Source organism: Pezoporus flaviventris, unplaced genomic scaffold (genome assembly GCF_033815535.1).
Source record: "Pezoporus flaviventris isolate CSIRO_AGI_PZ_B2104156 unplaced genomic scaffold, CSIRO_AGI_Pfla_v1 ptg000031l, whole genome shotgun sequence".
NCBI lineage: Eukaryota > Metazoa > Chordata > Aves > Psittaciformes > Psittacidae > Pezoporus > Pezoporus flaviventris.
This window is the reverse complement of record NW_026892579.1, coordinates 67,578,571-67,596,712: the sequence shown is the minus strand read 5'-3', so window position 1 is coordinate 67,596,712 and position 18,142 is coordinate 67,578,571. Positions and strand designations below refer to the sequence as shown.

Sequence of the window (18,142 nt, the reverse complement as noted above, 5' to 3'; positions counted from 1 at the left end):
GATAGGAGAGAAAGCCTGTAGCTGATGGAGGATCTGTGAAATCTCCTGTAAATTTACTGCTTAATGTCTTTAGCAAAACTTAAATGATCTGTTCATGTTAATACAAAATCCTTTTCAAAGACTACTATTTTTTCTACAGAGGTTAATCTTCTTCGTCTCACGGTAATCTTGTCTTTGCTAATTTGTGTGATAGCTAACATTATTAATCACTCAGCTTGTGGAGAGTGTTAATGATAAAACCAGCATTATTGCTTGTATAAGGCCCTCAATGCAATTGCTTTTCCATCTGCTCCTTCCCTGTGACAGACCTTCTGATGGGGTGACAAATCAGCAGCACAGGATCCAGTAAGACTGGGTGATGCCAATGTGTTTTGTTGTCATTTTCTTTGAATCATGAACTCAGCCATATGAATCTGTATTCACTTTTTTCTTGGCCAGGAATGATCTGGATCTATGGAATGATCCAGAGAATGAGCTGCTCTTCTCAGTAGCAATATTGACTAATGGAATAGTTATGTTACCAGTTTTTGGTAATAACTGGTAGCTCTGAGCAGGGCTAAGAACTGATTTGGGGTTTTTTCTCCCAAGACATTTTTTGAAGTTAAAAATAGTTATGAATAAATAAGAATTTTCCTAACAAAATTTCTGCTGTTATTGACATTCTGGAATGTCACCATTTTAAGAGAAATTTCTAACAAACCTAGTCTATTAGGTCTTTTTAAGATCCTGATCATCTGTAACACTAACCTTTCCATTCATATTGGCATCTCTCCGAAATCTCAGTCTTCAGTTATGGATAATTCTCCTTTCAGGACTCTGCTTTTAGCAGTGCTATGTATCAGCATTTTTAAGCAATATTAACAAGATTTATTAGGTTTTAAACAGATTTGAGTCTTTTCACAAAGTTTATGTTTCTACCAACAATTAATTAAAGCAGAAATAAGGAAAAGTATTTTAAAAGCTTAAAATACAGAGTAACAGCAGCGTGACATCCCCAGAAGGCTCTTCCTCCCAACATTTTCTTATAGCCCAAATGTGTAACCTGGTGTGGATTGTCTTTTTGAATTAATGGAACTGGGACTTGGCTCATGTTCAGTCAACTCAGGGGAAGATTTTATTTTAATTTAGGTTTAATTCTTTCCTCATAACCTAAGAATTTGGGGAAACCTGCTTGCAAAAATCTGGTCTGTATTCGTTGGCATTACAGGTTTTGGTTCTTTGATTGATAGGGGGCTATATCAAGTGTAATTTGATAGGGAAAGGTGAATATTTATATAAACAGACTATGTAACTGTTGGATTTTTTGTCAAAGACACATGCAAGGTGTTGTCACTTCTCTGTTTTTCCATTGGTGGGTGATGGCAGTGGTGATGCTGCAACCCCAGACCCACACACCATGACCAGCTAACTAGTCATGGTGTGTGGGATTAATGGTATCTAACTTTGCCAGTCTATTTGTTAGCCTCTAATCTAAACTGTTTGCCTGTCTTCCCAGAATGTGGGAGTCGATGTGGAGAAATGGGTGTCTTCCAACATGGTCCTTCTAAATAAGAAGGAACTCGTTTTCCGACGCCTGTGCAAAAACCCCCAAATTAAGTCTGGTCTAGTTTAGACTAGACAGCTAACTATGTTACAGGTAAAATTAGGTGAATAGACTTAAGAACATCATTGACAGGTAAAGCTGTTTCTATCTTGTGCTGTAAAAGTATGCTTATAGCCAATGAAAGCAACAGGAACTTCTCAAAAAACAGGATGATTTTAGTGCAATCTGTTTTTTGTTGTACAAATTATTCAGTGCTTCTATCTTCATTTTTGTCTTAAATATTTATGATTGCCTGTTCCCAAGTCTGCAGTTCACAGTTCACACTTTCACTGTTGGTTCTTGCAGAGACATGACCGAGGTGGTTCACATTAAAGATCGCAAAGAAGTGATCCATGAAATGAAGTTTTCACCAGATGGCTCTTACCTTGCTGTGGGTTCCAATGATGGCCCAGTGGATATCTATGCCGTGGCTCAGCGGTACAAAAAAATTGGAGAATGCAACAAATCTATGAGTTTTATTACTCACATTGACTGGTCTGTGGATAGTAAATTCTTGCAAACCAATGATGGGGCAGGAGAGAGACTGTTCTACAAGATGCCATGTAAGTTTACAAGTGGTTCATGTTATGGAAAAGTAAACTTCAGTATGGCTTTAACAAGGACAACAAAAATGCAATAGAAATAGTACAACCTGCAAGGGGAGTTTCTTGACTGGACTTACATAAGTATCTGCTGTTTGTTTTGAAAATCAGCGTTCACCGAATATATCCACCTTCAGCTTGCGTTAAGTAAAAGCTGTCTCTGCATTTACTTCTGCATAAATTGTATGAGTTTACATAACATGTTTTTATGCTTGTTTATATGCAGCTGCAGTAGAACTTATGTATGATGTCCTCAAATACTACAAATCGTAGAATGGTTTGGGTTGAAGGGACCTTAAAGCTCATCCAGTTCCAGCCCCCTGCCATGGGCAGGGACACCTTCCACTAGAGCAGCTTGCTCCAAGCCCCTGTGTCCAACCTGGCCTTGAACACTGCCAGGGATGGGGCAGCCACAGCTTCTCTGGGCACCCTGTGCCAACGCCCCACCATCCTCAGAATGAAATGTGAATATTATAGTAATTTAAATAAAATTGTGAATATTTTTAACTTATTGAGGTTGAAAGACTAATCACAGTAAGAAGACAAAGAAAAAATAGATTAAATGGAGTTTACTGTAAAATGAATGACTAAACTGATTATTCACTTCTATATTTGCAGCTGGGAAGCACATAGCTAACAAAGATGAGGTCAAAGGAATTCACTGGGCCTCATGGACCTGTGTGTTAGGATCTGAAGTGAGTGGAATTTGGCCAAAATACACTAATGTTACAGACGTCAACTCTGTGGATGGAAATTACAACAGCTCAGTGCTAGTGACTGGAGATGATTTTGGGCTGGTTAAATTGTTCAGATTTCCATGCCTAAAAAAAGGTAAGACAGTGTTTTGTATTTCTGAAGAATGCAGTACTTACCTTGGTACCACATCAGTGTATTTTCTAATGGCAGGTTTAGTGTATAATTCAAGTGACTGTGCATACAATTCGTATTAGTATTTATGGGCATAAAGATGAGACTTTAACCCTCTGTGTATCTAGCAATTTCCTACCAGTGTGTATGTGCTGGAGTTTAGAACTGTTGAGAACATACAGTTTAGTGTGTGCTTATTCTCATTTTCCAGAATCTGACTCAGACTTTACATCACATCAAAATTGTATCCACACCAGATGCACTACTATCATCTGTCCACATTTGTGCCACTAACTGTTGCAGAAACTTAGAAGGGTTTCACTGTAGTCATTTGCTTCACATCTATAGTAGGCTTTTAACATAGATTATTTCCTCAGGGTCTGCACTGTAACGTGCATAAAGGCAACAGAACTAAATAATACAACCTTTTGGCTTTCCATGATCCATGTGGTATCATATCAGTGTATTTTCAGATAGGAAATCTGAATTTATGTTGATAGTACAATATGTAATACGTGTGTATAATTCACATTAGCAGTAATGGCCATGAAGGTGGCAATTAAACCCAATGTGTATCTGGTACTTCCTGCCAAGATTTAAAGACTTTTCTGAAAACTGAAGTGAATGTATCATTCATGTTATTTTATGCCATTTATTTTTACATTATAGTAACTTTTAGCATCAGAATATCAAAAGGCATATAAGTATTATTTTGTCTTCAGTTTCCATAAGAGTGTTCAGGCTGTGTTTCCATTAAAAACCAGACTATATTAGTCACAGTGTTGTGGGGCTTTTTCCTTCTTACATACTGAAAGTCCTGGTTTTGGTTTTAGGAGCTAAATTTAGGAAGTACATTGGCCACTCAGCCCATGTAACCAATGTCCGCTGGTCCCATGATTTCCAGTGGGTTTTAAGTACAGGAGGTGCTGATCACTCTGTGTTCCAGTGGCGGTTTATTCCAGAAGGGATAACAAATGGCATCCTTGAAACATCTCCACAAGGTAAACATGATCTCTTCTGAAGGTTTTGTTAAATAAAACCAACATAGAATGCAGCAGTGGTAAAAAAACTCGTATTGAGTGAATTCCTTGGGATTAATCAGCATGTTTGGGATACTTCATTTTTCATAGACAACCGTTATTTCAGGCAAGTCTTCTGCAAGCTGCAGTACTGTATGCCTAGGAATACACAAGTACTATTCATCAATGTGATAAAAGCCATTTAGATGGGAGATTACTAGATCAAGATAAATTCTCAGAATTAGCCATCTAATTTGCCTTAAGAAGTCTGAGGAATTCTTTCTCTTTCCAATGCAATTTCACATATATATGTGATAGCTACACTTGAGACTGTTTTTCTTGTTCTATTCATGACACTTACAGCATTGTACAATAGCCAGATGAATTGTGGAGTGGCACTTGCTGAAAATTGGATTCCCTGCAGCAAAAGGGCAAAACTTGTGCCTCCACAGTGTGGTAAAATACCTTTGTAAAATGGATTTGTTACTGCAGATCTATTTAAACACAGACAGCGATCACACTGAAAGGTTTTATTTACCACTTCTGTATGTTTTCACTCCAAAACCTATTAAGAAACAGTATTTTCTCAGATGATGGAAATGTACCAGTAACTCCTCAGTTATTGTACTTCTCTCTGCCACCTTCCTGCCCCAGGCATCAAAACAGGAGAAACAGAAATGAAACCTGGCACATTCAGTCAGCCCCATGATATTTATAAGCTGCTTAAGCTTCCAAAGTTCTTGAATGCTGCTTCGCCATAGTTTAAGTTATATAAAACCATCATATACTATTTTCTTGTGATTCTGTGTGTTCAAAGGACTGATTTTTATTTATTTATCTTTAATGTAGAGGGTGGTGTTGACTCCTACAGTGAAGAATCAGATTCAGATTTATCTGATGTGCCAGAGTTAGATTCTGACATTGAGCAGGAAGCTCAAATCAACTATGATCGCCAGGTGAGTAAAAACTAACCCACTGTGCCAAATACCTGACAATTTATCATGACTATTCCATAAAGTAAAAGAAGCTTGCAGCTAGTTCAGCAGACTAAGAAGATTATTTTGACAGTATTCAGCTGATTATGCAACCAATATACATAAAACCAGAGTTTACTTTAGCTGGAGATGAGAATTCAAAAGGGTTTGGAGAAAAAATAGTTTATGTACTACTATATGTTAGAATAAAGAATATCTCTTAAAAAGCACCAAAAATAAACAAGGTTTTGTGAGATCTTATTGCTATTCCCATTTCCATAATAAAAGTTAGAGAATTCTTTTCAGGCCAATTAGTCTTAGAATGCTAGTTTGTAGAATACAGCTGATGGAGTTTTTGTGTGACTTCTGCATATTCAAAGAAGAATACTAATACTGAGTTTGAAACCTGCATAATAGAGTTATTTGTGACAGATTCTTTTTTATTGCCAAGGACAAGAATGTCCAAGAATTAAAATTCCCCTGGTTTACAGGAACCAGTTAAAACTGGTTTCTAATAATCACTTAATGCATTTCTTTTTAGTAGCAGTGTGCTGTGAGCTAAATTAAGATAGATTGCTTCCACACAAGAAGAACACAGATCAGCATTCTTTACTGCATTGTTTTTTTCAGGAATGGTAGTGTGCCTTTTCACTCTTCAACCTGATCCTTTAGGGTTGATTTATGCCTTGTCACTATGGGCTTGGCTGGTGATCAACCCTGAACTTGGTTACGGACACCGAAATCTGCTTTGCTGCTGTCACTGTGGGACTGCTCCCTCTCTGAGAGGGCACGCTCTTGGCTGGCCTTGTGATCAGGCTCAGCTCCTGGCTCCTTCACTCTGCTGCTCCATGACCTGAGGTTTTGCCCAACCTCCATCAGGACAATTACACAATACTATATTAGAAACCATTATTCAAGTCACAAAGTTACATCAAGTTTAGAAAATGCCATAACAAAACATAGTTCTGCCCTTTTTGGGTGCATGGATTATGATTACTCATTGCTGCAGGACTTCTGCTTCATTTGGTGTATGGAACATTTAGTTCTTACCTAACAAGGAATTGTTCAATCTATTTTCATTCATCAGCTGCCTTTATTGCACATTGCTTGAACATGTCTCTGGAGACAGAATTGTTTCCCTTGTGGTTCTTTCCATTCCATTCATGATACTGAGTGCTTCACAAACACTGAACTTTATAACAGTTTGTGGTGTTGAAGGGTGATGTTGTCCTTGTTTTCATAGAATCATAGAATAGTTAGGGTTGGAAAGGACCTTAAGATCATCCAGTCCCAACCCTCCTGCCATGGGCAGGGACACCTCACACTAAACCATCTCACCCAAGGCTCTGTCCAATCTGGCCTTGAACACTGCCAGGGGTGGAGCATTCACAACCTCCCTGGGCAACCCATTCCAGTGCCTCAGCGCCCTCACAGGAAAGAACTTCTTCCTTATATCCAATCTAAACTTCCCCTCTTTAAGTTTGAACCCGTTACCCCTTGTCCTATCACTCCAGTCCCTGATGAAGAGTCCCTCTCCAGCATCCCCATAGGCCCCCTTCAGATACTGGAAGCTGCTCTGAGGTCTCCACGCAGCTTCTCTTCTCCAGGCTGAACAGCCCCAACTTTCTCAGCCTGTCTCCATACAGGAGCTGCTCCAGCCCCTGATCATCCTCGTGGCCTCCTCTGGACTTGTTCCAACAGTTCCATGTCCTTTTTATGTTGAGGACACCAGAACTGCACACAATGCTCCAGGTGAGGTCTCACAAGAGCAGAGCAGAGGGGCAGGATCACCTCCTTCACCCTGCTGGTCACGCTCCTTTTGATGCAGCCCAGGATACGGTTGCTTTCTGGGCTGCGAGCGCACACTGAAGCCGGCTCATGTTCATTTTCTCATCAACCAACACCCCCAAGTCCTTCTCCTTGGGCTGCTCTGGATCTCTTCTCTATTCATGTGAGATACATTCTATAATTCTATTCTATCTTGTCACATGAGGCTTACATCTAAAATTCAGATGTAAACCCTCCTGTCTTGCTTTTTGTCTCTCTCTTTATATGTCTTCCTGTGCCTGCCAGAACGGGGAACTTGCCTTTAGGCACTTCAAAAATATAAACAATAAATTGGAACATTTTAGATGATAAACTCTTTCTTTTCCTCTTTTTCAGGACTCTTGAGTATTTTCAAAATAACAGGTTAGTGACCATAGTAGAACCGTTGGGTACATGCAGCTTTATACACTGAAAACAACCTACGTACTAGATCTTCTATCTCTCCTGTAAGGAGCATGAGACAGGGAGCCATACAGCCCATCATCACCTTGTTTTTAAAGCTTAGCAGGCCTCTGTGGGAATATATGTGGTGTTTCTTTCACTTGTGTCATCTGAAGCACAGTCTGTGTGCAGACAGTGAAACCAGGACTGCAAAGCAAAAGAAAATGTCACGTTTTCCAGCACAGACAACACTGTTGCTAAGCAAGCCCCACACCAGAGATTTTAAGCAGGATCTGAAATCTTGATGCCTGATAAATGGGATGTCTGAGACAACATGATATAGCTGATATAGATCATGGTACCCACACACTTGGATCAAAGTGTTTCTTTCTTCAGTAATGGTATACAGCGAACAGATAGTGCTGCAATGAGAAAACCTTATTTCTTCTGGCACATGTCACTATATAATAATAAAAGTAAATTATCTTTTACAGGCACTTTTTTGCAGTTATTCTAATAACTTATACTGACCTCCTTCGCCCTGCTGGTCACGCTCCTTTGGATGCAGCCCAGGATACGGTTGCTTTCTGGGCTGCGAGCACACACTGAAGCCGGCTCATGTTTATTTTCTCATCAACCAACACCCCCAAGTCCTTCTCCTTGGGCTGCTCTGAATCTCTTCTCTGCCCAACCTGTAGCTGTGCCTGGGATTGCTCTGACCCAGGTGTAGGACCTTGCACTTGGCATGGTTAAACTCCATGAGGTTGGCATCAGCCCACCTCACAAGCATGTCAAGGTCCCTCTGGATGGCATTCCTTCCCTCCAGGGTATCAACCGAACCACACAGCTCGGTGTCATCGGCAAACTTGCTGAGGGTGCACTCAATCCCACTGTTTTGAAGGAAAAGAAACATTAACATCAAATTCTGCTGTCATCTGACTTTTGCTTCTACTTAAAAATATCTGGAACCTGATTTTTCAGGACCTCTTGTCATCATGAATAGAATATTATTTGTCACTTTGTCCTCTTACCTTAGCAGTTGCAATGGTGAAAGTTCAGAATTTCCTCATACCAGAACTGGAATCTTGTACTAAGCATGAAAAATGCACAATAACCTTGGTTCTAGTTGGTTTGAGTGATTTAATATCTGACATAGAGCTGCTTTCTAGAATGTGCAAGGATCGCTTCTAATATCGCATGGTTTAGCCAAGGACATCCTTTATCTTTTCACCTCACTTGCTGGATCCTGCAATCAGTTGCATAGATCCTTCTGACAGAGCTTATTTTGCCTCTTCAGAGATAGATCAGAGATCGTTTCAGGCATGGGTCATATTTGCCAAATGAACAGAACAGAGGTTTTGTCACGTTTTCTTCCTCCCCTTTTCTTTACTGTAAGACTCACAGGAGTCTTTGTTCTATTTTACTCCTCTCCTCCTCCTTCTCCTGATTTTCTCCATCTGTATTCTAATCAGACAGCCCTCTCCTCCATGCTGTCTATGTGTCAAAAAGGACGTCTGGGTTTAAAACCTGAAAGTGCAAAAATAGGTGTAGGAAGTTAAACAGCAATATTCCAGGCAGGTTAATGCATGAAAGAGCTGGAAGCATCTTGAAATAGAATCTTACACAGGAAGTGTGAGACAAGCCCAAGCATAAGCTGCATTTGCATTTTGATGAAGGAAATGATTTACAGAAGGACATGGAAACAAAAACAGACTTATTTTGGGAATTGGTTTGGGTTTGGGGGTTTTTGATGTTATTTATGAAGCAGTATAGAGGATTCTAGATTTTGAGATGCATTTGAAAATGTTTATCATATTCTATTTGATTAGTAGCATACTGAGGGGCAAAAGCAAATGGATGAGAATGCACAGGATAAAGTACACCACATATGAGACACAGACACAAGATGTTAAGACTCTGCCTGCCATTTCAAAAGCTCAGCTCCTTATATCAACACCTTCCTTGTAAAAATTCAATATTCCATCTTTGTAGTCAGGTAGATACATGTGGGAATGGCCATCTCATTGTCCTGCAAAATCCAACAAAGGTAAGCACAGAAGGCAAACAATAAAGTTGTGTTTCAGCATTACAATGGATTTTGTTTGGTGCCACAGATCTGAAGATGCTTCAAACGTCTTTAGCAGCTCCACAGAGTTTCAGCATTCCTAAAAGTTTTAAATGTATAGTATTTTATATCTTTAGTGTATTTATAGAGCTGGAATTCAACATCAGGATCCTGGACATGGCAAATCACTTCAGTTCTGTTGGTTACTGTGTATTTCACTGTAATCCCTATATAGAATCAATTCATTATGTCCAGCTTTGAGTATGTACAGGGAAATTAAAAAGCACCAAAGAGTTTCAGTCAGTATTTAAATTGCTTTTCACTAAGTGACACTGGAAACTTCTAGAAAAAGCACATTCTGCTGCTGCTATTGCAGACTCATGTTCTGGGCTACTCAAGGGGCTTCACTGAGTGGAAAAAGTTGATTATCAACTGAAGTTCTGTAGGACACAACTTACTCTATGCTGCAACTACTGAGCATCACATAAAGGAAAGCCACTTTCATCCATATACACAGGTATTTAGCAAACTGGAGATGTGCAATTAACTTTAATCGTTATTCTTCAGGTTTACAAAGAAGACCTACCTCAGCTGAAACAGCAAAGTAAAGAGAAAAACCATTCTGTGCCCTTCCTGAAAAGAGAGCGAGCACCTGAGGACAGCTTGAAGTTGCAGTTTATACATGGGTAGAGTAATATTAGATAATATTTGGGTTTCTTTCTGACTGCTTAAACATCCTAGCAATGTTAACTCACATCAGAGCATTTAGCAAAGCATTTGTCAGTGCTTACCTACAATTGATTTGTTATTATTACTGTGGGCGGTTGTTGTGATAGCATAGATTTTCTTTATTCAGTTGTACTTGTTAAGGAGCAAGAGAAGTTTACAGTGCTATAACCACGTAATAAATAATGCATAAATATTACATTTCAATGCCTGAGTGTTGCATTGGCCTATAAGGGTGCTGGAGAGGGATTCTTCATCGGGGACTGTAGTGATAGGACGAGGGGTGATGGGTTCAAACTGGAACAGGGGAAGTTCAGGTTAGATCTAAGGCAGAAGTTCTTTACTGTGAGGGTGCTGAGGCGCTGGCACAGGGTGCCCAGAGAAGCTGTGGCTGCCCCATCCCTGGCAGTGTTCAAGGGCAGGCTGGACACAGGGGCTTGGAGCAAGCTGCTCTAGTGAAAGGTGTCCCTGCCCATGGCAGGGGCTGGAGCTGGATGATCTTAAGGTCCTTTCCAACCCAAGTCATTCTATGGTTCTGATTCTAATATAACTTGGTTTGTATTTACTTCAGTTACAGAGGCTATGACTGTCGAAATAACTTGTTCTACACGCAAACCGGAGAAGTGGTGTATCACATTGCTGCTGTGGCTGTTGTATATAACAGGCAACAACACACTCAGAGGTTGTATCTTGGTCATGATGATGACATCCTCAGCCTAAGCATTCACCCAGTAAAAGACTATGTTGCTACTGGACAGGTGGGTGTTTAGAAATGACCATTAGCAAAACATGGAAATAAATGCCCTTTACAATATGGAGTTAGGAAAAACAGGGTTCTCTTTGTCCTTCAGTATAGTGTTTCCTCCTAAACATAGGTAAGCTGTGTATTGTTTCCTATATCCCTCCCAAACATCTGAGGAGCACTGGAGTGGAAACTATTCAAGGTGATTATTAAATCATTCCTATGTAACAAGAGAACTGCCAATCTTATGCTATGGCCTTGCAAACAATCTTACATTCACTTTGAAACTCTGCTTTCATCCGTAAAATGCAGGAGATTTGGGGGTTTCATTAGGTAGTCTTGGTATTTTTGTACTGTAGTAGCATTCAAAACCTTACTCGGATAAAGGCTGTTTTATGTTGGGCACTCTACAGATAGCTGGTACTGAATCTGGTATGTTCAGTATATTCTTATATGATAATAAATTATGTCATTAACATGATAACAAATGCTGATGATTTAGAGACTGACTAGTGATATTTCTCTAAAAGAGAAAATAGATCTTGAAGAAGATAAAATAAGGCAAGGATGAAAGTAGTTACCTCTGGAGTGTTTCGAAGCTGTGATAGTGCTAATTACTGCTGTAGGTGTGCTTTGAACTCCCCTGAGCTGATATTCCAATTAACCCTCTGATTTAGGTTGGAAGAGATGCTGCCATTCACGTCTGGGACACACAGACCCTGAAATGTTTATCACTGCTCAAAGGCCAGCATCAAAGAGGAGTGTGTGCACTGGATTTTTCAGGTAAGCCACCAACCTACATTGATCTAAATGCTTAATTAAAAAGCAATGCTTCTGATGAAATCTTCATTTGAGGAGTCAGCCAGCTTTACAACCACTACAAATTCTACATAGAAATTGTCTTGTTAACAGTTAAAACAGCTGACAGTTTTGATAACACTAGTGTGTGTAGTAAAGTCAGTCATGGGCCTTTTGTCAACTGATTGGTGACTGATGTCCCTGATGGCTAATCCATAATACCAAGTGTACAGATAGGACTCTGGTGGCTGCCTACATGGTGGCATAATAATTTAAAAGCAGGCAGAATGGTGGCATGAAGTGCACACATGAGATGGAAATGTGATCTGTAGGCTCAGACAGTTCTTTGCTAACAATTCCCACATTTTAGTGAGTCTAAAGAAATAAATATGACAAATTCTGCTACTTGTCTTTCCGAGATGGATGGCCTCAGTTGTCTCAGTTCTCAAAGAGTAAATCCTATCCTCAGCATTGAAAAACATCATCCACATGGTGGTGACTTACATATGTCTGCATCTTTATAGAAGGGCTTACAAATCCATTCTTCCTTTTCTATTTTTGTAATTAAATTACTTTACCTGAACTATCCTTTTTCCTATCTGATTTTTTTTTAATTAGATGCAGTTTATTTCATATTCTGCTCTCTAGAAATGTGGTAAGGATTCACTAGGACATAGATCACAGCTACGAGACAGGACTTTAAGAAAGAAGTTTTACTTTCACAAAGATAAGTCTGTGGAACCGAGTCTTATTCCATTATCAGAAGAGGAGTCTTGGTGTTCATCCAAGAACTGGAATTCAAATGTTATTGCTGATCCACTGTGGTGTGTAACCAAGCTCTGAAGGTAGATATGGTAGCAGAAGTTGTTAAAATGGGTAAGGATGAGCTAACTGACATAGTGTACAGGGATGTTAAAACAATTCTGATCATGATCCCTAGTTGAACACATGCTCATATATGTAGAAAATACCTTGTGGTTTTTAACCATTAGATTCCTGTACAGATGTACTCCATGTATCAGAATCCATGTCCCTCCATAAAAGCCTAAAGAATAAACTGGCCACATATTCTGTGGACATAAATCCGTACAAAAACATTAAAGCTCTTTTTAAAAGTAGCCACTACTGACATCATTACAGCCTTGCTTTAGGACCTGATCCTGAGAATGCACACGTTGCATTCCTAACTGGCTTTAGTTAGGATTCTTTGCATAGAAAGGAGCAGACAGTTGTGCAAATATGCACCTCACTATGGGATCAGAGTGCTGCTTTGGTCTTGTGTAAGCAGTTTTCATTGTGTTAATAATAGCTATTTCTAAATTAGGTTCAGGTCACACTTCTTGAAGTTTAAAGGGAGAAACCTAAAACTCCCAACCTTTTTTTTGGCTGTACTTGACCTTGTAGGTGACTCTGTACTCCCAGTTCTCTCTGCCCTTATTCACTTGCTAAAACATCTGCTACTGGTCATTACTGAAAGCATGTGCAGGGCTGGACCACTTCTGTAGGACCCTTCTGATGAAGTTATGATTCAAAGATTATGAGTTCATTCATGCAATGTTTGTCTATGCCCTCTGGTGGCTAATTTAACTATAATTGTGGATAGTAATTGGAGTGTATAGTCCATACTAGTGCATAAAACCTCCTGTTTCAGGGGAATAAAGTTAACATTGTATTTTTACCAACAAAATTTTGTCAATTTTGTTCCATTCACATAATTGAGTTACCCCTAAAAATAATTGTCATCAAAACATACAAATATACCTTTCAAATGGTGCACATTATTGCATATTTGCCTTTCATATCAGCTATCATTATAGCATTTTATCTCACTAAAACTGTTACAGAATAGCTGTTCTGTTTCTTTTCTCATTAATTTTGTGTCTCCTTGTTTGTTTCAGTTTAATTTTTAATAAACTCGGTTTTGGTTTCCTGTCCTGTTTTTTTACCTTCCTTCCTCCCTGCCTTCTTACACTCCTTCCATCTAGGCCTACTTCATTCAACTGTGAACTCTTTTCCTCTTTCTGTAATTCCCCTTCTCCTTCTTGACTTGCTTCTCACAGAAGTCAGTCACTAAATACAGTGAGCCCAGCCTAGCTGTGAGAACCTGGTTCCAAAGTTCAGCCTGGTGATCTCTGCAATAGTTCCATGGAATAATTCATAGAATCATAGAATGGTTTGGGTTGGAAAGGACCTTGAGATCATCCAGTCCCAACCCCCTGCCACGGGCAGGGACACCTCACACTAAACCATATCACCCAAGGCTCTGTCCAACCTGGCCTTGAACACTGCCAGGGATGGAGCATTCACAAGCTCCCTGGGCAACCCATTCCAGTGCCTCACCACCCTCACAGTAAAGAACTTCTTCCTTATATCCAGTCTAAACTTCCCCTGTTTCAGTTTGAACCCGTTACCCCTTGTCCTGTCACTCCAGTCCCTAATGAAGAGTCCCTCCCCAGCATCCCTATAGGCCCGCTTCAGACACTGGAAGCTGCTCTGAGGTCTCCACGCAGCCTCTCTTCTCCAGGTTGAACAGCCCCAACTTTCTCAGCCTACCAGGGGCACTCCTTCTACAACCTGTGAAGCTCAGTTGTCTTATCATATACTCCAACAGTTATGGTTTAGCTTTTTAGACTTTTCCAATTTCATGACAGGAGTTTGTCTCTAGAAGTTTGTTAACAGTGATCTTGTTTCTTGTTATGTCATACACGTAGCAAGGATGCCTAGGTAGAGTTGAATTATGTATGATCTTCTGTGCTTGCCTTTCTTCCCCTCATTATCAGTACTGCTGTGTCTTTCCTGCAGTCAAGAGATGATAGCCAGCAGTTATATTTAGCCTTACAATTTTCTATCATACTTACAGTTTCATTCAGTTGTCTATTAACTTTTAACCACCCATTTCATTACACACTCATAATGCTTGTCACCATCTCAGGCACAAGAAAAGAAGCATCATCTGATCAGAAATGTTTCAAATGTTTTGGAGTACTTGGCCTTTATGAAATTGACTTTCATTGTCTTGCTTGATCCTACCTTCCTTCCTTGTCCTTAAACACAGGGATGTTTTTTATCTGCCTTTGGGAAAGATCAATGGTTTCATAAGGAATAGGAATTATAAAAGAAAATAATTATAATAGAAGATAATAAAGCCAAAATAACACCTTTTATAGATAAGAATAGATCCTTCTAATAATCCAGTTAAAGCTCATAGAATCATGGAATGGGTTGGGTTGGAAGGGACCTTAAAGCTCATGCAGTTGCAACCCCCTGCCATGGGCAGGGACACCTTTCACTGGAGCAGGTTGCTCCAAGCTCCATCCAACCTGGCCTTGAACACAGTGAGGGATGGGGCAGCCACAGCTTCTCTGGGCACCCTGTGCCAGCGCCTCAGCACCCTCACAGGGAAGAGCTTCTGCCTTATATCTAACCCCTCGGCTTAAGTTTGAACCCATTACCCCTTGTCCTATCACTCCAGTCCCTGATGAAGAGTCCCCCTCCAGCATCCTTGTAGCCCCCTTCAGACACTGGAAGCTGCTCTGAGGTCTCCAGGCAGCTTCTCCAGGCTGAACAGACCCATTTTTCCCAGCCTGTCTTAGTACAGGAAGTGCTCCAGCCCTTGATCATCCTTGTGGCTTCCTCTGGACTTGCTCCAACAGCTCCATGTCCTTCTTATAAGAAGAAGGATGTAATTAAGCAGAAAACACTTTTTGTCACCTATAACACAACCTGGTGTGTCTCTGATAAGGGCGATGCCATATTAAAGTCACCTTGGTTAAGAAGAGGAAGGCTGGGTCATGGATTAATAGAGTGCTCTGTGAAATCTTGATGTGTCATCACACAATAGGTATTCACTTTGGTGCTATCATACTTGTGGATAAAACTGTCTGCAGATAGACTTGGTCATCTTAAGAGGTTGGGCAGGTTGACTGTCTCAGTTCACTTGTCTAATTCTGCATGCAGTCTGCTTTAGGAACTGAAGGCCACCGGTGAATGTGAACCTTAATCTCTCATAGCCTTTTGCTTCATTTACAGTACATCATTTGAGATTCAGCTTATGGTGTATTTGTTTTGTTCATTGCCTGTTTTCAGCTAAAGCTGTAGCACCTTTAATATTACATATTGCTTCTGTACAGCTGATGGAAAATGCTTGGCATCCGTTGGGCTCGATGATAATCATGCCATTGTGTTTTGGGATTGGAAAAAAGGAGAAAAGCTAGCAACAACCAGGTAAGAATACATCTTGCTATGAATGTCCCCCATGATTAGCAACAACCAGGTAAGAATACATCTCAGAATGAATGTCCCCCATGATTAGCAACAACCAGGTGTAAGAATACATCTCAGAATGAATGTCCCCCATGGTTACATTTCTCTATGTAGTACCAACCACATTTATTGCTATGTTTATAGGAAAAAACAAAACATCTCTCTGCAAACCAAATGGTGGTTCAGAGCAATATATCCAGATTAGAAACCTTGGGATGTACGGCTTAGGGTTTGGAAATCCTGTGAACTACTTCTGTCGAGAGATCCCTAACATTTCTGTTAGATAGCAGCACTGACATTGTAGCTCATTTAATGATTTTCAAGTCAAGTTAATCTTTTCTCTCAGTTTTATGTCCTGATTCAGGGCAGAAGTCATCAGAGGTGTGATATATTCCTTTATGCATTGGACAACATGCTGGGTTCCATCAGTGCACATAACCAGATTGCTCTCTAAAAAGCAAAAAGTGTTCCCTCTAATAGAAGCAGATTTTTCAAGGCCTACTGATCTAGTCTTCTTTCTGAATCAGCTGTTTCTGAGACATTTACTCTTTGCAGTTACCAACTGAAGGCTTAGACAGTAACCTGAGAGTGAAGAAGCTTTTGCAGTTACTTGAAGGGACCAGTGTTGGGGAGAGGGTGGGATTACAGTCTACATGTTTGCTTTTTTTCCTTCTAAAATATTGAACTACAAAATCTTCTTTATTATGGAATCATAAAACAGTTTGTGTTGGAAGGAACCTTCAAAGCCCATCTAGTCCAAGCCCTGTGCGATGAGCAGGGACATCTTCAACTAGATCAAGTATGAATGTCCCCTGTGATTTATACTAATCTAGTTGTATATGATAGAAGAATCAAAGTGTTTGAGGACCTTCTTTCTGTCTTACCCTTGGGCAAACCAAATGTACCTCTAGAGTTGTGTAGAGACCATGTAAGCATGGGCTTGTGTGTCAGAAAGGCAAGGACTTAATTTCATACACTGACAGCAACTATGTAAGGTCTAGCACAGGTCAGTATAAGTTATTAGAATAACTGCAAAAAAGTGCCTGTAAAAGATAATTTACTTTTATTATTATATAGTGACATGTGCCAGAAGAAATAAGGTTTTCTCATTGCAGCACTATCTGTTCGCTGTATACCATTACTGAAGAAAGAAACACTTTGATCCAAGTGTGTGGGTACCATGATCTATATCAGCTATATCATGTTGTCTCAGACATCCCATTTATCAGGCATCAAGATTTCAGATCCTGCTTAAAATCTCTGGTGTGGGGCTTGCTTAGCAACAGTGTTGTCTGTGCTGGAAAACGTGACATTTTCTTTTGCTTTGCAGTCCTGGTTTCACTGTCTGCACACAGACTGTGCTTCAGATGACACAAGTGAAAGAAACACCACATATATTCCCACAGAGGCCTGCTAAGCTTTAAAAACACGGTGATGATGGGCTGTATGGCTCCCTGTCTCATGCTCCTTACAGGAGAGATAGAAGATCTAGTACGCAGGTTGTTTTCAGTGTATAAAGCTGCATGTACCCAACGGTTCTACTATGGTCACTAACCTGTTATTTTGAAAATACTCAAGAGTCCTGAAAAAGAGGAAAAGAAAGAGTTTATCATCTAAAATGTTCCAATTTGTTGTTTATATTTTTGAAGTGCCTAAAGGCAAGTCCCCCGTTCTGGCAGGCACAGGAAGACATCTAAAGAGAGAGACAAAAAGAAAGACAGGAGGGTTTACATCTGAATTTTAGATGTAAGCCTCATGTGACAGGATAGAATAGAATTATAGAATGTATCTCACATGAACAGAGAAGAGATTCAGAGCAGCCCAAGGAGAAGGACTTGGGGGTGTTGGTTGATGAGAAAATGAACATGAGCCGGCTTCAGTGTGCGCTCGCAGCCCAGAAAGCAACCGTATCCTGGGCTGCATCCAAAGGAGCGTGACCAGCAGGGCGAAGGAGGTGATCCTGCCCCTCTGCTCTCCTCTTGTGAGACCTCACCTGGAGCATTGTGTGCAGTTCTGGTGTCCTCAACATAAAAAGGACATGGAACTGTTGGAACAAGTCCAGAGGAGGCCACGAGGATGATCAGGGGTTGGAGCACCTCCTGTATGGAGACAGGCTGAGAAAGTTGGGGCTGTTGAGCCTGGAGAAGAGAAGCTGCGTGGAGACCTCATAGCAGCTTCCAGTATCTGAAGGGGGCCTATGGGGATGCTGGAGAGGGACTCTTCATCAGGGACTGTAGTGATAGGACAAGGGGTAACGGGTTCAAACTTAAACAGGGGAAGTTTAGATTGGATATAA

General features: G+C 40.3%; 1 protein-coding gene across 7 annotated transcripts in view; it reads left to right on the top strand.

Moving 5' to 3' along the window:
• EML6 (EMAP like 6) overlaps positions 1-18,142 on the top strand; it is a 120,735-nt gene that overhangs the window by 61,734 nt on the left and 40,859 nt on the right. For all 7 annotated transcript variants that reach the window (XR_009744758.1, XR_009744759.1, XR_009744760.1 and 4 more), the window contains exons 9-16: positions 1,889-2,145; positions 2,803-3,015; positions 3,885-4,052; positions 4,920-5,026; positions 9,885-10,003; positions 10,615-10,801; positions 11,463-11,568; positions 15,714-15,807. Coding sequence is in view for 4 of the 7 variants with exons in the window: in XM_061461697.1 (XP_061317681.1) it covers positions 1,889-2,145; positions 2,803-3,015; positions 3,885-4,052; positions 4,920-5,026; positions 9,885-10,003; positions 10,615-10,801; positions 11,463-11,568; positions 15,714-15,807 (1,251 nt within the window). In the remaining 3 variants the exon portion in view is untranslated. The remainder of the gene's footprint in view (positions 1-1,888; positions 2,146-2,802; positions 3,016-3,884; positions 4,053-4,919; positions 5,027-9,884; positions 10,004-10,614; positions 10,802-11,462; positions 11,569-15,713; positions 15,808-18,142) is intronic.